The 22,066-nt window shown below is 36.4% G+C and overlaps 1 protein-coding gene across 1 annotated transcript; it reads right to left on the bottom strand.

Moving 5' to 3' along the window:
- Nucleotides 1-16,679: 16,679 nt before the first annotated feature.
- On the bottom strand, nucleotides 16,680-17,731 carry LOC111699603 (protein gooseberry). Its single transcript, XM_023470312.1, has one exon. It carries the CDS (start codon nucleotides 17,690-17,692, stop codon nucleotides 16,763-16,765), a length of 930 nt encoding a protein of 309 aa, XP_023326080.1. The 5' UTR covers nucleotides 17,693-17,731; the 3' UTR covers nucleotides 16,680-16,762.
- Between the last annotated feature and the right edge of the window lie 4,335 nt (nucleotides 17,732-22,066).

Raw genomic sequence — 22,066 nt, 5'->3', positions numbered from 1 at the left:
AAGAACTAAATTCCAAGAAAACCTAGAGTTGTATACCAAGTGGAACCCTGATCTGTATACCATGTAGAACCTTGACCTGTATACCGTTAAACCGTGAGCTGTATATCAAGTCGAATCTTGAGCTGTATACCAAGAAGAACCTTGAGTTGTATACCAAGTAGAACCTTGATCTGTATACCAAGTAGATCCTTACGCTGAAAACCAAGTAGAACCTGGAGCTGTATATCAAGTAGAATCTTGAGCTGTATACCAAGTAGAACCTTGAGTTGTATACCAAGTAGAACCTTTATCTGTATACCAAGTAGAACCTTGAGCTGAAAACCAAGTAAAACCTGGAGCTGTACACCAAGCAGAACCTTGAGTTGTATACCAAGTAGAACCTTTATCTGTATACCAAGTAGAACCTGGAGCTGTATACCAAGTAGAACCTTGAGTTGTATATCAAATGGAACTCTAAGTTTTATACCAAATGAAACTCTCGCAGTACCTCGCGTGACTCCAAGGATGGTTTTACTCCGAACCTGATTCTAATACCTAGAATTATCCGGCAATATCTACACAACCAACCATAAAATGTTTCTCGAGCAGGCAGAATAGCTCTCACTTTTCCTAAGATCCAACCAAAACGACCCATCCAAGTTACAAGAAACCAGCAGGCGAACCAATCCCCACTACCTCTCAAATAGGAATAACAAACATATCTTTATAATCTTTTGTTGAAACTCCCATTTTCAGACCCGATTGGAGTCAAAATATCAAAATGGAAAAGAAAAATATGATTCTTAAAAAGCATGTGAGATGATATTTAAATGATATAACGTGTTTATCGATATGAGAATATAGAATGAGAATACATATCAAATACGTATTGAGATACGGTTGAGGACGGGTTGAGAAAGAAACGCTTCAAGATAGAGTAGTAAGGTTATTGTATGGGGTAGGACGGGTTGAGTAAGAACAGGCTAACGATGAATCAGTAAGGTTCTAGTATGGGGTAAGAGGGGGTTGAGTAAGAACAGGTTTAGGATGAATCAGTAAGGTTCTAGTATGGGGTAAGAGGGGGTTGAGTAAGAACAGGTTTAGGATGAATTAGTTAGGTTCTAGTAGTATGTGAACGGGCTGGTTGAGAAAGATCAGGCTTAGGAGGAATCAGTAAGGTTCTAGTATGTGAAGGGGCTGGTTGAGAAAGAACAGGCTTAGGATGAATCAGTTAAGTTCTAGTATATGAAGGGGCTGGTGGAGAAAGAACAGGCTTAGGGTGAATCAGTTAGGTTCTAATATGTGAAGGGGCTGGTTGAGAAAGAACAAGCTTAGGATGAATCAGTTAGGTTCTAGTATGTGAAGGGGCTGGTTGAGAAAGAACAGGCTTAGGATGAATCAGTAAGGTTCTAGTATGTGAAGGGGCTGGTTGAGAAAGAACAGGCTTAGGGTGAATTAGTTAGGTTCTAGTATGTGAAGGGGCTGGTTGAGAAAGAACAGGTTTAGGATGAATCAGTATGGTTCTAGTATGTGAAGGGACTGGTTGAGAAAGAACAGGTTCAGGTTAGATGAGTAAGGTTCTAGTATGTGAAGGGGCTGGTTGAGAAAGAACAGGTTTAGGATGAATCAGTAAGGTTCTAGTATGTGAAGGTACTGGTTTAGGATGAATCAGTAAAGTTCTAGTATTTGAAGGGGCTGGTTGAGAAAGAACAGGTTTAGGATGAATCAGTAAGGTTCTAGTATGTGAAGGGGCTGGTTGAGAAAGAACAGGTTTAGGATGAATCTGTAAGGTTATAGTATGTGAAGGGGCTGGTTGAGTAAGAACAGGTTCAGGTTAGATCAGCAAGGTTCTAGTATGTTAAGGGACTGGTTGAGAAAGAACAGGTTTGAAGAGTAGAAGAGTAAACTCTGGAACTAAGAAGCATGAACTGGGAACTAATCCGAGCAGGAAAATGATTGGTTTTGCCATTTAGGATTTTATTCATTACTCAGGGTTGGAGTTAACTGACCTTGAACTAGAACTTGGTTTTTATTATTAGACTCAGGAACTAATTGGATTAGCTGAGTGAGGAGGGGGGGGGGGGGGTTCTAGGGAAAGGGGATTTGACCGGAAGTAGGGAAAGGATGGAAGGTTCAAGAAAAAAGCTGGATAAAAAAGAAAACACTTTTAGGAAGCCTTTCAAAATTTATAGATTTATGAAATGTGTGTATATATTTTCTGGGTTTTTAAATGAAAAAGGATTATGAAGATTAGTACCATTAATATAGGAACAGAAGTAATACAGAATTGGAGAATTGTAGAAAAAACATAAAACAGACACTGTTATAAAGATAGATAAACTGCTAATTCAGCTTTTTTACAGTATATTACTCTGTACTTTGCACTGATTTTATTTACAGTTTACTTACTTTGATGTTATATTTTTAATAATTTCCTTCTCTTTAATTACATAGTTCACAGTTTAATTACTTACTTTGTCTTATCTTATTTACAGTGTCTTACGATCTGCACTTAACTTGTTAAACCTTAACCCTATCTCTGCTGGGGTACTTGAAAACCAGGATACGCTGGGGGGGGGTCAATTTGACCCCCCCCCCCCAGCGGGAATAGGGTTAATCTTAGCTTTATTATCAGATTACTTATTTCACACTTATTTTATTTACAGTTTTATATTTCGAATTATTTTGTTACCTGTTCACTTACTCGATCTATTCTTATTTTGTTTACAGTATTCTTGCTTTGTACTTTTTTATAACAAGTTTCTTTCTGTGTACTTATTTTGCTTAAAATTAAATAACTTCACTTACTCTGTAATTTACGTTTTTAAGATAGGGTAAAAACATATCATCAAAAAAGTCGAATATACCTCAATTTGTGCATTTTTCGATATTTAAACCCTTGTCTGGTTTAAGGAAAAAATAGCTTTTTTCACATAAGGATATTTTTATATCCATCTTGATTTATTTTGTCGATTTTTTCTCCCTGACGTTAAGGTCTAATATACAGAAAAATAAAATCTGAACGAGTTAGGAAATTATAAAAAAATAGTATAGGTTAGACGTTACAGTTTGCTTACTTTGTATTTATTTTGTTTACAAGTTACTTGCTTTGTATTTCAAGTGTAAATTGCCTAGCTTAGAAGGAGATATTATAACAAATGATAAAATAGTTGGATTTTATTGTATTTCCTAGAGGCGACCACCCAGACTCTTATAACTTGCTCTCTTCCCTCTCTCATCCCCAACTCTCATTCTACAGTACCCCTCCTTCCCCCATCCTTCGCTGTCCATACCTCCCCCTTCCCCCCCATACCTCCCCCTTCCCCTCCCATACCTTCCCCGCCCTTTTCACCCCAAATTTGGGCACTCTCTCGCCTCGCCCCAATAATTTGTTTTTCCTAGCCTATACTTAGCTTTATTGTTGACCATGTTTCATTTCAAACATCTTTATTTTATAGTTCTAATAAACTCAAATATTTTTCAAGATAAATATTTTCTTGGCACATTAGACAGGAGGGTCCATTAGGGTGATGGGGGGGGGGGGATTTAACTTTTTACTCTAGACCACTATTTTACACAAAGAAATAGTAATCATAATAAATGATGAAGGAAGAAGATCGAGGAATAAGAAAAAAGATCGGAGAGGACAAAGAAAGAAAAATGGAGAATATAAATAAGATGAATGATTAAGTGTAAAGTATAGAAGAATGAAGGATTATAGATGAAAAATAAAGGATGCAGGATAAAGTATGCAGGATTTAGTATGTAGGATAAAGTATGAAGGATTTAAGATGAAGGATGTAGGATGGAGGATAAAGTATGCAGTAAGTAGGATGAAGGATAAAGTATGCAAGATTTAGGCTGAAAAATTACAGATGCAAGTATAGGATGTAGGATTTCAGATAAAGGATGTAGGATGCAGGATAAAGTATGCAGAATGTAGAATGAAGGATAAAGTATGCAAGATTTAGGATGTAGGATAAAGTATGAAGGATATAGGATGTCGGATAAAGTATGAAGGATGTAGGATGTAGGATAAAGTATACAGGATACAGGATGTAGCATATAGTATGAAGGATGCAGGATGTAGTATAAAGTATGCAGGATGTAGGATGAGGGTGTATCAAATCTGCGTATATAATTAAGGATCACATAAATCAATAAATTCATTGAATGTTTACAGATAAACCTACAAAGTTATCTGCTTCAACCCCTCTCTCAGATAAATAAAACTCACCCCCTCTTCCCTCCTCCTGGGTAATCCCCCCCCCCCCCCCGAAAGAAAAACATGCACCATAACTTAAAATGTTCTCATTCTAGTCCGAAACCAAAGACTACTTATCTCCTTTCACAGGGTGGGCTTCGTAGGCCTAAGTTGACCCGGCACGACATGCAGGATTTTACCAGACACTCCTTCAAACAGAAGGTTTTCAGCTTTAAAATCTTCATATTCACGGGCCGCGGCTTCAAAAAAGTATGAAGTAAGGGTCAACCAAAGAGAAAAGATCTGGCGGTACTTCAAAATTGACCCGATTTCAACGGTTGGTGAATAATATCAATGTTATGTGTTTTATTTTTGGTAAACACTGAGTGTAGGTGCCGTGGATCCTCCAAAATTTGGCAACCTCGCGTGAATATCTATGTATCCTAATCTAACCATAACTGGGACCAGAATTAATGAAAAACGAGATATAGCTGAACCGTGCAGACAAAGTTTTTGTAATAAGTTTCTCCGTTTTCACGGATTAATTGATTAATTTCTGAGTAAATCTTTTGAGTGTCGAGTGTCGAGTGTTCATGTTTTAATGAGGTATAGAGAAGAGGCAGATCAAATCCTGTCTCTAACTGATTAGTTCCCAGCAGTTCATGGCTTTTAACGGCTTAGCTTCGCCCTGCACCATGCATCGTCTATTCTCAAATAGGATGAAATTGACCAAATCTCATGTAAACAGAATAGAATAGAGTAGAATAGAATAGGATAGGTTGGGATAAATAAAGATGTTTACTTTCACTGGGTGCATCAGTAAACACGCAATCTTAATGTTATATGTATGTTTGTCAGCTGACAAATCAGAACCTGACCAGAACCATCAGATAGATGCATCTTAAATACAAATCTTAAAAGTGCACCTGTGGGTAACATACAGAGTGTCCCACGAAACGTGACAGTTGCAAGACGACTTAAAGGTCATTTTTGATCTTTTAAATATTTTGTGGTATTAATTCTTAATATCTCCGATAATATTGACAACACAAAAAATACAGGCCATAGTTTGGAAATGTTAGAACTAGAAGAATTTTGTGATTATTGTTTCAAAATTGGAAGATGGAATTTAGGTTGAAGAATCAATGCCGCCAATTATTTCGAAGAGCAAAGACAACCTTCAGTCGTCTTTCTTTCTTTCGTCATGTTTCGTGGGACACCCTGCATTTGACGATTTTTAAAATACTTTTAAAACATACATTACATGTAAAACAGGAATCTTTATAGTAGAAAACAAGTAGTAATCTCTATTTGATTTTTGATTGTTTGTTGTTTTACTGACCGATTATCTATAAAATAAAACAAGACATTCATGTATATGTTCCTTCTGGCCGACCAAACGGCTGGACCGAATGGGCTGATTTTTTTGTTGACACTCCTTGGTAGGCTGGGGGTGTTTAAGGTAAAAAAATTTTTTTTATTTTTTATTTTTTTGAATTTTTTCCCACGGGCAACGCCGGGCCCTTCAGCTAGTAACTTATAAACCCCTTAAACGAATTGCCTCAATTTTGATTGCAGATTGTAAAACTCGGAAGAACCACGAAAATGTTCTGAGCTTGCTTCAAAAGGGGGTTGAATTTTATAGCAATAGTTAAAGGAATTGAATATTTGCCACAAACTCTGTTTTTCTAATCACTATATCTTTGGAACCAAATGTTGCAGACCTTAGATATGAATTCTGTTAGATCAAATAATCTGAGTTTGAAATATCAAAAGTTTACAACATCGAGTTCTGAAGATATTTAGGTTTAAATATTTTATTTTGTTCCAAAGACTCAATTCCTTTCTAGAAAAAGCTAGTCGGGTTCTCAAACTAATTTCTATAAAAAAATAAGTCAGTTTCTGAGATTTCTTTTCCATTGTTTTCTGTGAAAATCCGTTAGAAAGAACTTCTCGTACATTGCATAGGAACCAGAACCATATTTAGTTTGGACTGATTTATATATTAAATAATCTCATCCAGAGATATTAGATTCTATACAGGGTAGTAGATACAGACAGAAATATAATAACTGAGAAATATAGAAACCATTGTGAATATATTTACAGAATACAATATTTGACATTAATTTCAATTACTTGATTGTTGGGGAATGCTCTGATGATTAGATCTCTATTCGTTAAATGTTCTCAAACCCTCCGCACCTCTTGGTTATCCTGGTCCCCAAAAACTCAATAAAGGACGCTAATGCTATATATAAGCTTTATGTATAGAAGGAGAGAGGCATGGAAAAAAGTGATGAATGTGAACCCGCTGCAATACATTGTAAAAACAATTCTTCACGCTCTTTATCCCGCTTCTCTATACCAACCTAGTAGTAGCTGGAGTAAATTCGATACCAGAGACAATATTTAAACAAACAGTTTATGTCATATTAATATTTTATTTTTGAAAATTCTGAACAAATATTTAATTTTTACAAATCTTAAATTCCCGGAGAAGATTGAAAAAATTATATTTTGAAATATTGCAAATAAAAGTATTCCGCATTATTACAAACCCATCGATGTACAAGCTATAAATTGTTGTTTTGTGGATGTATTTAATAAAATAATTATAAATTGATGATTATTATCCTCCATTACATGAAGTAAGTATGCTAAATAACTTCAAGAATTTCTAATAAATCTTCATCTCGACTCCCCCAACCCTTGTATAATACCCTCCCCGGTCCCTCTAGTCCTGTAATTCAGACTCAATTTCCAATAATTTGATGTCCGACCTCCCTTTGATTTAGTTGTTGTGATAATAACTACATTTTCCGTGTATATTTACTAATTGAAGACTAGTGTAAACCCAACCCTGGAGCAACCAGCCCTCCCATACTTCAGAAAACTGGAGAAATTGAACTCAAAATAAAAATTATTTAGTGGAACGAGTTTTAAAATTAAGATGTTGCAAATTATCTTAAAGCAGGATAAATTCGGGTTAAAACAGATGGCACATTTAAACTTAAACTTTCTACTAAAATTTAGTAATTCTAGTTTAATTTATCAAAAATATCTTTACAGAAAATGATAAAATACAATTGGAACATCCACGTGTGATATAAATGAGATTTATCCATCATAAACCTTCAGAATTGTGTAATCCGTCCCATGGTCTCGCAGATTAAACCAGGTTTAACTTTGAAACCCAAACCCCTTCTTTTCTTCCTTTGGTGTCAAAACCGTCGGGATCGGAAGACATTAATCTGGCTTTTTCAGGAGCTCCGTCCCAACCTTTCAATGCTTAGTTTCCCAGTTGTATTTGCAACCTGGAGCAAAGAATAATTCTCTATTATAGGTTTCATTCAGGTCGTATCCGGTGTTGACATGTGATATCAATAAAACACACACACACGCCTTCTCCCCATTCTACAGAACACACAGTCCCATTCTTTCTTCTCAGACTAGTTCTACCTTCTCATCATTCTACACAGCACACAGTCCCATTCTTTCTTCTCAGACTAGTTCTACCTTCTCATCATTCTACACAGCACACAGTCCCATTCTTTCTTCTAAGACTAGTTCTACCTTCTCTCCACTTTACAGAGCACACAGTCCCATTCTTTCCTCTCAGATTAGTTCACCTTTTCATCACTCTACAAAGCAAACAGTCCCATTCTCTCTCCTCAGACTAGTTCTACCTTCTCCCCATTCTACAGAGCACACAGTCCCATTCTTTCTTCTCAGACTAGTTCTACCTTTTCATCATTCTACAGAGCACACAGTCCCATTCTTTCCTCTCAGACTAGTTCTACCTTCTCCCCATTCTACAGAGCACACAGTCCCATTTTTTCCTCTCAGATTAGTTCACCTTTTCATCATTCTACAGAGCAAACAGTCCCATTCTTTCTCCTCAGACTAGTTCTACCTTCTCCCCATTTTACAGAGCACACAGTCCCATTCTTTCCTCTCAGACTAGTTCTACCTTCTCATCATTCTACAGAGCAAACAGTCCCATTCTTTCTCCTCAGACTAGTTCTACCTTCTCTCCATTTTACAGAGCACACAGTCCCATTTTTTCCTCTCAGACTAGTTCTACCTTCTCATCATTCTACAGAGCACACAGTCCCATTCTTTCCTCTCAGACTAGTTCTACCTTCTCCCCATTCTACAGAGCACACAGTCCCATTTTTTCCTCTCAGACTAGTTCTACCTTCTCATCATTCTACAGAGCACACAGTCCCATTCTTTCCTCTCAGACTAGTTCTACCTTCTCCCCATTCTACAGAGCACACAGTCCCATTCTTTCTTCTTTCTCATCATTCTACACAGCACACAGTATCATTCTTTCTTCTCAGACTAGTTCTACCTTTTCATCATTCTACAGAGCACACAGTCCCATCCTTTCCTCTCAGACTAGTTCTACCTTCTCCTCATTCTACAGAGCACACAGTCCCATCCTTTGCTCTCAGACTAGTTCTACCTTCTCCCCATTCTACAAAGCACACAGTCCCATTCTTTCCTCTCAGACTAGTTCTACCTTCTCATCATTCGTCAGAATACACAGTCCCATTCTTTCTTCTTAGACTAGTTCTACTTTCTCATCATTCTACAGAGCACACAGTCCCATTCTACACAGTCCCAATCTTTTGAATAAGATAGGTTCTACCTCTAGTTTTAGCTTTATTACTGGGTCTAGTTCATATTAAAATTTCAGTTCTAAACTTTTAGATACAGTTTAAATTCCACATCTAATTATATATTCCTGTTCTAGTTCTAATTGGAGCTATAGTTCTGGCTCTGTTTTAATTCTAGTTCAAAATCTAGTTCCAGTTCTAATTCTTCTATTTCTAGTTCTAGTACTAGTTTTAAATATATTAAGTTCTATCTAGTGTTAGTTTTAGTAATGGCTTAATCTCTCTCTAAAACTTCTAGTGCGTCTGGTTCTCCTTCTTCTCTGTCCTTCCCTTCACTAATTTATCTACTCTACTCATATTCTCTTTTCTTCCTTATCCTCCAGGTTAAATATGAGCTAGTGTTCTTCCTTATCCTTCAGGCCTACTATGAGCTAGTGTCCTTCCTTATCCTTCAGGCCTACGATGAGCTAGTGTCTTGGATTATCCTCCAGGTCTACATTGAGCTAGTGTCCTGGATTATCCTCCAGGTCTACATTGAGCTGGTGTCCTGGATTATCCTCCAGGTCTACATTGAGCTAGTGTCCTGGATTATCCTCCAGGTCTACCCTGAACTAGTGTCCTGGATTATCCTCCAGGTCTACCCTGAGCTAGTGTCTTGGATTATCCTCCAGGTCTACCTTTAGCTGGTGTCCTGGATTATCCTCCAGGTCTACCTTGAGCTAGTGTCCTGGATTATCATCCAGGTCTACCTTGAGCTAGTGTCCTGGATTATCCTCCATGTCTACCCTGAGCTAGTGTCCTGGATTATCAGGCTTGCTCCCTCCTCCCCTCACAATATTCGCAGTTTAAAATTCCTAATGTCCTATGCCTGTCATTCAAACTGAGTCTTGCAACCAGTATGGAGCTAGGGGCAGATTTTAGACTCAAATATAAACTTGCATTTTTTGTGAGAAAGATCAATACTTACTTATAAACCAACTTAACTTATATCAAGGACGGCAATATTTGAACTATATAATTCTCGGTCCTTTAGAATTAGATGACGTAACATGTTTTATTTTAACTCTTCATTTCTCTATAATTAAGATAAAATAAAGTGCAAGATTTGAACCCTATACTTCTCTGTCCTATAGATAGTGTAACTTCCAAGATTTTAACCCTATACTTCTCCGTCCTATAGATAGAGTAACTTGCAAGATTTGAACCCTATACTTCTCCGTCCTACAGATTGTGTAACTTGCATGATTTGAACCCTATACTTCTCCGTCCTACAGATAGTGTAACTTGTAAGATTTGAACCCTATACTTCTCCGTCCTACAGATAGTGTAACTTGCATGATTTGAACCCTATACTTCTCCGTCCTACAGATAGTGTAACTTATAAGATTTGAACCCTATAGTTCTCCGTCCTATAGATAGTGTAACTTGCAAGATTTGAACCCTATACTTCTCCGTCCTATAGATAGTGTAACTTGTAAGATTTGAACCCTTTACTTCTCCGTCCTGTAGATAGTGTAACTTGCAAGGATTGAACCCTATACTTCTCCGTTCTATAGATAGTGTAACTTTCATGATTTGAACCCTTTACTTCTTATCGATAATGAATATGGAGAAAGAAGTCCCTTTTCTCCTACTTTCTATTTAAAGCAAAAACATAAAATTATTTAAACAAGAAATGTTCTGTATCAATTTTGGTTCATGGCGTGGGGTTTGACGGGTTTCCCCTGCATCAGATAGATGGATAGATAGGTAGATAACAGAGAGATAGATAGATATAAATTCCAGAGGAAATTATCTATTAGAACTCAGTCATTACTGCAGTATTGCAACCACACACCTTGCTCAGATTTATACAAAGTATTTTAGAAACAATGCTCCAGGCATACACAGGCAAGGGGTACAAGATACATGATGTTGAGGGAGGGGAGATTTATTTTAGAATTTAAGAATTCTTTTTATATGGCACTTCGAGGTACTGATACATAGATTTAGTTGGCTCAGTAACACAAGATATTATTACAAAATATATAATAACAAAACATATATTAACAAATCATATAATTAAAAAACATAATATATAATATATAGGTAACAAAAAATATAAATTACAAAACATATTTTTACAAAATCTATAAATAGAGAAAATTATAAACAGATTGTTCATTTGAACATTATATTGAGACTATTTTTTGGTTCATTTGAACTATTTTTTATGTGCATTTAAAATACTATCCGCAGCACTCGGCCGATCCTTATTGTGTCTTAACCTTACCTAACCCTGAAATAATACAAACATTTGAACTATTTTTATGTTCATTTGAACAAGAAATTGTATTATTTTCTTAAGAATTTAAGAATATATTGATTTATTAAAGATATCTTGAAAAAGTTGTCAGGAATGTTATAGGACTGCTAATAAAATCAGGAGTTTCTAAGATGATAAAGACTCCATGACCTAAACAAAGAAAGATTTACATTCAATGTAATTTTTTTCAGTCAAAAACTTTAATTCATAGCAAACTTTTCGATGAAAAAAGTTAAAAAATTAAAATAAATCACATGTTTTCTTATCTAGAAATAAATAGAGGAAATGGGGCACTGTTCAAGTCCAATAATGTCTCTTACGCTATTTTTGACTGATTTTGTATGAGAGATCAAAATATTCCGATACAGAGAAGAGAGGATCCACTAGCTTCGTAGTATAACATTTTGTAACATNTAGGGGCACTAGATAAAAAGTTTAATAAGCGAATGAAATATTTTGGGGAGAAAAATAATGATAGAAATATTTTTTGTTAATTTACAAAGAGACAAATTAAATATTGAAAGCGAAACTCTAAATTGCAGTAATCAGAAGAAACGTGCGTACGCTCTTCGATAAAATTGAATTTTTAAGGGAAATAATTACATATTTGCTAACCGTGTTTGATTTAAATTCCTTCTTCCTGCCCCCCCCCCCTTCCAAATGGCTACGCGTGAGGGCAGCGTTAAATATTTGCCGCCAGCCTGAAGCGTTGGCGGCAAAGCCCGCCGCCTGCCGTATAATATCGATTTCGAGGTTTGTTACCTTTGACATACCTGAAATAATGGAAAGCCTAACACAGGCCAATTTCTTGGAGAATAATTCCGTGAAATTTACCTTTCATTGAGACAAGGGCTTCAAGGAGAAAACTTAATTTGTTGACACAACAAACAAGAAGAAAATTTAAGCTTGAAAATATGTAATTATGAAAAATTGCAAACCTCAATTAATTACGTTGACAAAAAGGCTCTCCCTGCTTGTCCACCTTTCCTCTCTTCATCAGCATTCACTTGGATCAGTCTACTTAAAGCAAGGTTATAATGCAAGGAAAGTTATTTTCAGAGGTGTACGCATCTTTTGGATGGGATCCATCTTTCACATAAAAAATCAATGAACTACTCTGGTCATAGGAAACTATTATGTGAATATTTAAAATTATTAAAATTTAATGCTTTTAACCTCCTCGGATACTAAAAGAACACTGATTTATCTATTATTGTTTACAAATTCCGCCCAGAAAGAACTGGTTTCAATGTGTACGCAGAGTATCCGCAACTGCAAATAACTTTCCTTACATTATAACCTTGACTTAAAGCTTCTTTTTTGTTCAGTAGAAAGCACGCTCCCAAAGAAATTAAAATAAAGTCTAAATATTTTTTTTTGAGTATTGAAAGTAAAAGTAACAAACCATCACTATAAAGATGCAACGTTTGAAATATCATATAAAAACAACCTTTAATATTTCTTTTTCAAAATTTGCTTTGTTGAAAACAAAAACAACGCTGATTGAAAAACTATGAAAAGAATAAAATTTAATTATTACAAAATGAGATTTGCCGTAACAGTACGTGCTATAAAAGTCAGAGAAGGGCTGTATGGAAAAGGGAAGATGGGACGAAAGGGGTGGGAGGGATTAAATTGGAGTATATGAGGAGTAACAGAGGGAGAGAATAAGAGAAGAGAGAGAGAGAATATGAGGTTTGGAGAAAAGAAGGTATTGGAGAAGGATTGGTATCCGTGTGAACTGATTTAAACGGGAGTATAGATTATAAGTTGGGGCCAGGAGAATACGAGTGTGGGGGTGCGGAGAGAAGGTGAAGGGGAGGATGTGGGGAAGATGTGGAAAAGTAGGGGGGGGGGAAAGTGGAGAAGTAGGGCGGAGGGCGGGGAGAGCTGTGGAGAAGAAGGGGCGGAGAGGAAAAATTTAATAGGTTCTAACTGTTTTCTGACCATTCATTAGAACCCACTGGGGACTCATCTAGAGTGTTCTCCGCTAGGTTTACAATAATTAAACATTTCTCCACCTTTCATCCATCTATAGGTTCACGTGTGTTCACAGAGCTATCATCAAGTGCTTATCAATTATCTGATTTTTAATTAATTTCTACAATGAATGATCATTACTCGATCTTAATCACCTCTTTACCTTCCAACCCCATCTCTTCTCCCTATTGCTGCCCAATCCTAGACATTTCAACAACAGGCTTAGATCAATGTTACATAAGGAAGATCATAGAGATTTCACTAGTTTCCCTAATCTACACAATTACTGATTTTCCCGGTTTTCCTGGTTTCTCTGGTTTCCCTGGTTTCCCTGGTTTCCCAGGTTTCACCCTGGTTTCTATGGTTTCCCTGGTTTCTAAAGCTTCCCTGGTTTCCCTGGTTTCTCCCTGGTTTCTCTGGTTTCCCTGGTTTCCATGGTTTCCGTGGTTTCCGTGGTTTCCCTGGTTTCCATGGTTTTCCTTGTTTCCCTGGTTTCCCTAGTTTCCCTGGCTTCCCTGGTTTCCCTGGTTTCCCTGGTTTCCCTGGTTTCCTTGGCTTCCCTTGTTTCCCTGGTTTCATTGTTTCCTCTGGTTTCTCTGGTTTTCCTGATTTCTCCCTGGTTTCTCCCTGGTTTCTTCCTGGTTTCTTCCTGGTTTCTCCCTGGTTTCTCCCTGGTTTCTCCCTTGTTTCTCCCTTGTTTCTCCCTGGTTTACCTGGTTTCTGTGGTTTCCCTGGTTTCCCTGGTTTCCCTGGTTTCTCTGGTTTTCCTAGTTTCCTTGGTTTCCCTGGTTCCAGTGGTTTCCCTGGTTTCCCTGGTTTCCCTGGTTTCCCTGGTTTCCCTGGTTTCTGTAGTTTCTGTGGTTTCTGTGGTTTCCTTGGATTCCCTGGTTTCTCTGGTTTCCCTGGTTTTCCTGCTTTCCCTGGTAACCCTGGTTTCTGTGGTTTCTGTGGTTTCTGTGGTTTCCTTAGTTTCCCTGGTTTCCCTGGCTTCCTTGGATTCCCTGGTTTCTCTGGTTTCCCTGGTTACTTTGGTTTCACTGGTTTCCTTTAGTTTCTAGTTCACGGGTTTCCTTAGTTTCCCTAGTTTCCCTGGTTCCCATGGTTTCCCTGGTTTCCCTGGTTTCCCTGATTTCCCTGGTTTCCCTGGTTTCCCTGGTTTACCTGGTTTCCCTGTTTCCCTAGTTTCCCTGGTTCCCATGGTTTCCCTGGTTTCCCTGGTTTCCCTGATTTCCCTGGTTTCCCTGGTTTCCCTGGTTTACCTGGTTTCCCTGGTTTCCTTGGTTTCCCTGGTTTCCCTGATTTCCCTGGTTTCCCTGGTACTTCTGGTTTCTCTGGTTTCTCTGGTTAGTTCTGAAAGTTTTCCTATTGCTCGATTATCCTAATTCTCGTCGCTCTGTTTATCGGCGTATTCAGACTCTCCTACAAGGAATTGATCTAAATATGCCAAATATCACTTTAATCCCAGTTAATTCTATTATCACAAATATTCCCGAACCTCAACTCTGATCATTGATATCTGTTCCAGACATTGATCTATTAGGGACCAACTTTTAATATTTAAGGGACCAACTTTTAATATTTTAGGGACCAACTTTTAATATTTAAGGGACCAACTTTTAATATTTTAGGGACCAACTTTTAATATTTAAGGGACCAACTTTTAATATTTAAGGGACAAACTTTTAATATTTAAGGGACCAACTTTTAATATTTAAGGGACCAACTTTTAATATTTAAGGGACCAACTTTTAACTTCTAAAAGAAAATGACTGTTCACGAAGTTTATTTATCTTGCTTGACAAAAGATCAAATCATGTGACAAATTCAATTTAAAAGTAAAAAAGATACAGCGATAACCAGAAAACTCTGAAATAGGAAGACGACATAAATGCTAGAACTCAATCAAAGAATTTGGTTAACAGGGGGGCTCAGCTAAAACAGCCACAGGCTATTGAGTCCGCCTGCTGCGGAAAATAATATTTTACATATTGTGATTTTTAAAAATTAAATTCGTAAATATTGTTTTTTTTTCTGCAGAAATAAATTTTGATTTGATTTGAATACTTAGGTGTATTTGATGTTGTTACAAAGCAAATAGTTTTACTAGACACTTCTTAATAACAAACTAAGGAAATGGCTCTGTTATCATTGCACAATTGCGGTGTCTATATGTTTATTGGACTATTTAAAGCCATAACTTGAGTCTAAAAGTCGTCTTCCTATTTCAGAGTTTTCACTGTAGTGATTTAAACCAAAGGAACTGAGTTTTTGCCACAAACTATGATTTCCTTATCCTTGTATCTTTTCAACCTGCTGTTGCTTACCGGCCTTTGATATTTAATCTAACATTATTTGATCTAAAAGATATTTGAGCTGACATTGAATTGCAAAGATAATAGATATATGGATTAAGAAAAACTGAGTTTGTGGAAAAAACTCTTCTTTTTTAGAATAAATACTTATGCCTTTATTAAAAAAAAAATATAAAAAACTGCCTCATTTGGTTCACATTAGGCTGAGGCCGTTTTGGAAGGAACTCTATATATAGCAGTTTATCAGATTGCAAACCTTTAGCAGTGAAAACTTTTCGGTAAACTTTTTAGAATACGAAAACTCGACTGAAATCATACTTTTTAATAACAAAGTTTTTAGAAAGAAAATCGTACTGTAAGATTATAAAAAGAAATTTAAACTTTAACATGCCGTGACAACAATGATGATTTAAAAATATTTCCTTTTTCTGATGATTTTCTAAAGTACTAGTTGTCGTCGGAAAACGTGTTTTTAATAATTTTTTTTTATCCAAATTAATTATTAATTTATTACGTTACAAAAACTTTCTTCCCTAAATTCCGCCTGAATACTTAAATTCCAAAAATCGGTAAATTATTTAGTTTAACTGAAATACATTTAATTCGTAGTGAAGGCTGGAAGGGGGTCGAGTAAACGTTTTATAATTCGAAACTTACAAATATGATTTTCTATAGAAATTCCGATAATTTTAATTTAAAACTTTTTATGAAAATTATCAACTTGTTTTCTAAAACCCCGTTCATTTAGATTGGTATGATATAAATTGTCAAAACGGAATTGAGTCTTTGCCACAAACTCTGAATTTATAATTCAAATATCTTTAGAACCCCATGTCTTAAATCTTTGATATTTCAAACTTATATTATTTGATCTAACAGAATTCATAGTTTGAAATATCTAAGGTCTACGACATTGGAATCCAAAGATATAGGGTTTAGAAAAACAGAGTTTGTGGCAAAGACTCAATTCCTTTGCCACAAATTCAAATTTTCTAATCCCTAAAATTTTATATTTAAATATTAGTTTATTTGATCTAACAAAATTTGAAAGGACATTTTTCTATGATTAATGAGAAAGATGAGACCAACATATATATTCTTTGAAGAATGCATGAAATTCAAATTTTTTGAGAAAATTCTTTTTTTCGGTGAATTAAAATTTAACACCTTTCATTTTACTCGCAAAAGAAACTATTTTTATATTAATCTACATTATCTACCATCGATAAACAAAATAAATAATTTACCAAACTAAACCTTTATAATACAAGATATTCAGAACTTACATTTTATTATTAAAAGATAAATATACAGTTATTATCACAATTGAGAAAGGTATAATTTACAATGATATTGTTTACGCTCTTCCTGAAGCAAGTTGACTGAAATATTTGTTCTCAGCAAACTCTGCTCCTCCTAGTCCTACTCCAGGTAATACTCCAGGCACTACTCCAGGTTGGGGTTGGTGATGAGAGAAGAATCCGTACTGAGAATAGTCTTGATACATGTTAACTAAAGGATTATAATTGTAATTATAGTAGTAGGATGATGTATCCTGATACTGGGATACAGGGGATACAGAACTAACTCCTCCGGAGATCTGTTTACGGAGTCTAGCTCTTCTGTTGGAGAACCAAACCTGGATTCTAGATTCAGACATTCCGGTCTTTTGTCCTATCTCCTCTCTAGTGTATACATCAGGGTATTGAGCTCTTTGAAAGTATTCTTCCAGAAGTTCTAATTGAGAATTAGAGAAAGTTGTTCTTGCTCTTCTTTGTTTTCTTTTTATTGTTAAACCAGGTTCAGTATCTATATCAGACTCATCACTACCTGGTCCAAGTATTCCATCAATACTATGGTTCTGTTTCTCTTCTCCCTCTCCACGTAGTAATCTAGATATAGTGGATACACTAGGTACAGATTCTAAATTACATATTCCGTCCTCAACTAGTCTTTCCTTTATCTCCCAGCTAAATATACCAGGATTTAATTGTTGATATTCTTCAATCTTCTTCTCTATATCATCAGCTCCAGATCTAGGTTTACTCCCACCAATAACTCCGGGTTTAATACTTCCTGTCTCCTGGTATCTATTTAATATTTTAGAAACACAACCATGGCTGACTCTGAGCTGTCTACTAATAACACAAGGTCTTACTCCAGCAGCAGCCATCTCTATAATCTTCAATCTTATATGATTAGGTAGAGGTCGACCATTGATAAATACACCTCCGAGCTGGTTTACTCTACCCTGGCCCTGGAAAGGGTATCCTCCGAAAAGTGACATGATTTAATACTGTTCTCTGCGACGTTCAGCTCACTACTGATTCTGTGTGAGTGGAGCAGGATTTCATCTTGAAACTCAGCTCTTAAACCCCGCCCCCCCCCAATTCTGCCCAACCAACCCAACCACGTTATCAAACCCCTGGTCACGTGACCCCAGCGCGGATCACGTGACTTGGAGGGATTTGAACGCCACACTTGACATCGCTGGTGGTCGGGTTCTGATTTCGGTTCCTCTGCTGGCTGTCACCAGATGCTGGGATGGATGGGGTGTTAGTAATGGGCACCAGGGATCCCTGGACCACCCTTGAGCCCCAGGCTACGGATATACAACACTATATATTTACTTCACACCTTTAATTAGACTAACTTGATTTCTTTCATTTTCTTGAAAAGTTCCAAAATCTATGTTTGAAAAAATTATGATAACTCATGACTAACTCAACATGTGCTTGGTTAATGTTTCAAAGCTTTTTGCAAAACTTATTATTTGACCAGTTAAAAGTTATTCAGAGAAAAAAAATTTCTTTGCTCCTTTTTGGTTAATACCTCTTTCTCTTCACCTTCCTAATCATTTCATAATATTTCTAAATTTCCATTAAAAAATCAGATGTTAGCAAGTATGTTTTTATCATTTTTTGACATCATGTAAATTTGAAGTATAAATATGATAAAGAGAATTGATCCATGTAAAAATTATGAATATACATGAAAGATAGTACTTATCCCTGTGAACATGATGAATATATATGAGATCTTTACAATTTAATGTCAGCTCAAATGTCTTTTAGATCAAATAATGTTAGATTAAATATCAAAGGCCGGTAAAGAACAGCAGGTTGAAAACAAGAATTAGGAAATCAGAGTTTTTGGCAAAAACACAGTTCCTTTGGTTTAAATCATTATAGTGAAAACTCTGAAAAAGGAAGACGACTTTTAGACTTAAGTTATCTCTGTAAACATAATGAATATAAATGAGAAAGTATTGATCCCTATAAACATAATGAATATATATGATTGAGAGTTTTGATCCCTATAAACATGATGAATATATATGATAGAGAGTATTGATCCCTATAAACATAATGAATATATATGTTAGAGAGTTTTGATCCCTATAAACATGATGAATATATATGATAGAGAATATTGATCCCTGTAAACATGAAGAATATATGAAAGAGAGTATTGATCCCTAAAAACATAATGAATATATATGATTGAGAGCTTTGATCCCTGTAAACATGATGAATATATATGATAGAGAGTATTGATCCCTGTAAACATGATGAATATATATGATAGAGAGTATTGATCCCTGTAAAAACATAATGAATATATATGATTGAGAGCTTTGATCCCTGTAAACATGATGAATATATATGATAGAGAGTATTGATCCCTGTAAACATGATGAATATATATGATAGAGAGTATTGATCCCTGTAAACATGATGAATATATATGATAGAGAGTATTGATCCCTATAAACATGATGAATATATATGATAGAGAGTATTTATCCCTGAAAGTCTAATCTATTGAGGATCAAATTCTTGCTTGGCACTTGTCAGCGTATCAATAGACCAAAGTTTTTATTCTATAATTCCTGCTTGATCATCACTGATTAACTTCTCATTAATCAGGTTCAGAGTTATGCAAGCTTGCTCCAGGTTAGGAGATATACTGGCTGGCTCCAGGTCAGGAAATATTTTGGCTAACTCCAGAAGAAGAGATGTACAGCTAACTCCAGGATAAGAGATGTAGAGACCGTCTCCAGAGTAAGGGTTATACTGGCACCAGGTTAGGAGATATTCTGACTAGCTACAGTTTGGTGGGTTTACGACATAGCTCCAGATTAAAAATTTTACTTTCCTACGCAATATGAAGTTTTTGAGCATATCCTAGCAAGGCCCATGTAAGAAGTTTCTCTATCTAGCTTCAATTTAAACTTTTTTCCTAGCTTGCTCCATGTTAATAGTTAGTCCCTGCAGGGTCAGAGCCATACCAGATATATGTCTCCAGTTTAGGTTTAAATTCATACTTACCAGCTCCAGGATTATGAGCTCACTGGAAAGGTTCAGGTTTAAACTTATGTTATACTAGCTTGGGAACCCATGGCGTTGCCCACGTTACTCATACTTATTTCCGCCGTTTTCCCGCGATAGGTCTTACATTACGATTTTTCCCTATAAAAGTAGACACACTGACGTACCTTAGCATCTGAAATCCACAATAAAAACATTCTTGCAGTTCTTCCGAGTTGCTTAATAAAAATTTAAGGCAAATCGGTCCAGAGGTTCATGAGTTATGATTTGAGATACAAACAAACAAACAGACAGAGATTACTACTTTATAAAGATTAAGATTACCCTTGAACGATAAAAAACCTTAATTCTTCCAAGTTACGTTTCTCTGATGTAAAGATACATTCTGCCGATGAAATGATATTTAAGTTTAAGCTGGTTAAATGCATAAAAATGTTTAAGACTCGTAAAACATTTTCTGATTCATGATTTCATATCATCAAGAATGTTCATAGGAATTCACAGCAGGAAACCACACCGGGTGTAATACTTGCTGTGGCGGAACCACCTTCAAGGGAGGAGTGGGGGGGGGGGAGTAGGTGGTAAAAAGGGGAGGGGAAGGTGGTTAATGGGTATGGGGGAGGAGAGAAAAATGGGTGCTCTAGAAGGGAGGTAGGCACTTAAATATACTTTCCTAAAATGTTATTATCTAAATGCATATTTTTTTTTAAAGAAATAAAATATTAAACGAATTTTTTTAGAATTAAGGGATTTATTTTTGTCCCTGAAAGGAACCCCCCGTTGTTCTAAAATTCAAATTTTCAATGTAAGCCAAGTTTTACATTCATTTATAGGAAGCGGTAGGATATGGAGCAAACCTTGGGAGTAAAGAGGGGGGTAGGATATGGAGCAAACCTTGGGAGTAAAGAGGAGGGTAGGATATGGAGCAAACCTTGGGAGTAAAGAGGAGGGTTGGATATGGAGCAAACCTTGGGAGTAAAGAGGGGGGTAGGATATGCAGCAAACCTTGGGAGTAAAGAGGGGAGTAGGATATGCAGCAAACCTTGGGAGTAAAGAGGGGGGTAGGATATGCAGCAAACCTTGGGAGTAAAGAGGGGGTTAGGATATGCAGCAAAAACCTTGGGAGTAAAGAGGGGGATAGGATATGGAGCAAACCTTGGGATAACTAGGAAAAGGGGGACGGGTAGGCCTAAACTAGGAAAAGGGGGAGGGGTATGCCTGAACTAGGAAAAGGGTGAGGGGTAGGCCTGAACTAGGAAAAGGGGGACGGGTAGGCCTGAACTAGGAAAAGTTAAATAGGGGATGAGGGCTAAAGGAGAAATAGCAAGGGCAGAGGGCCTCTGATATAAAATAAAAGTAATAAACTTTGATTAGTCATTTGATCAGCTAGACTTGTTTGAAACACAAAATAAGATTTTTTCTTCTACCGAAAAGAGTTTTGATAATTTAAAATCAAAACTGAAAACCTGAATTCTAAATGTTCAAGCGAAAAAAGGGAAAGAAAATATTGAAAGAACTAAAAAAGGAAAAAAGACCAATGTAGTAGAATGAAAAGAAAGATTTAAAGAAACACCGAAATCTCTAGAAAGGAAACTAAATGTTAGTATTTCTTCAATATTGTGTAAACATATTCACACAAAGGACGGAAACTTGTGAATAGGCGGAAACACGTTTAAATATTTTGACTTTTATTTGCGTGTGGTCTCCTGGTTCTCCTGGTCCCCCTGGAGTCACTAAGCTTTCGTCCCGACATCTTAGTTCGGATCATGAAAGGATAAATAAATCCAGGGATAATTTGACCGCTTAGTTTGATCAACCTTCTGACAGATCTATGTCAATCAAATCAGAAGAATTTTCTTCGACAGGATTCTAGGATTTTTTTAAAATCTGCTCCAGACTTTCCATCTCAACCTGTAGTTTAATATTCTGCTTCTTTCCAGGCCTCGATCTATCAGTTGAGGGAAAAATCAACGTTGCCTTCCCTACGTAGTACGTGCCTATATTCAATATTTTCTCTGAATTTGCAGAGGGGGGGGGGGAATAATACGTTGTCCACTGTGATCTTGCCAGGCTACATTTGTTGCATAAAATGTGCTGGGTCGACTCAAAATTTAGTAGCCTGACTGGACAGTACGACTGAATGGATATACAGAACATGTTGTACCTGCGTTAATCATGAAATTGTTAGACCTTTCCCTTCTCTCCTAGTTCTCTTTGTTCTCCTGCTTCTTTGCTATTTTGAGTTTCCTTTTTTCTATTTTTATTCTTAAATTTATACCTCCGATCTTCCGTCTCCTGGTCCGAGTTTCTACTGCTCATCACCCCCCCCC

Source organism: Eurytemora carolleeae, unplaced genomic scaffold (genome assembly GCF_000591075.1).
Source record: "Eurytemora carolleeae unplaced genomic scaffold, Eaff_2.0 scaffold293, whole genome shotgun sequence".
NCBI classification, from domain to species: Eukaryota; Metazoa; Arthropoda; class Copepoda; order Calanoida; family Temoridae; genus Eurytemora; species Eurytemora carolleeae.
This window is presented reverse-complemented; position numbering and strand designations above follow the sequence as displayed.

Bases quoted from the DNA above. Each gene is read 5' to 3' on its own strand.
- LOC111699603 (XM_023470312.1), bottom strand. From the start codon at position 17,692: ATGTCACTTTTCGGAGGATACCCTTTCCAGGGCCAGGGTAGAGTAAAC.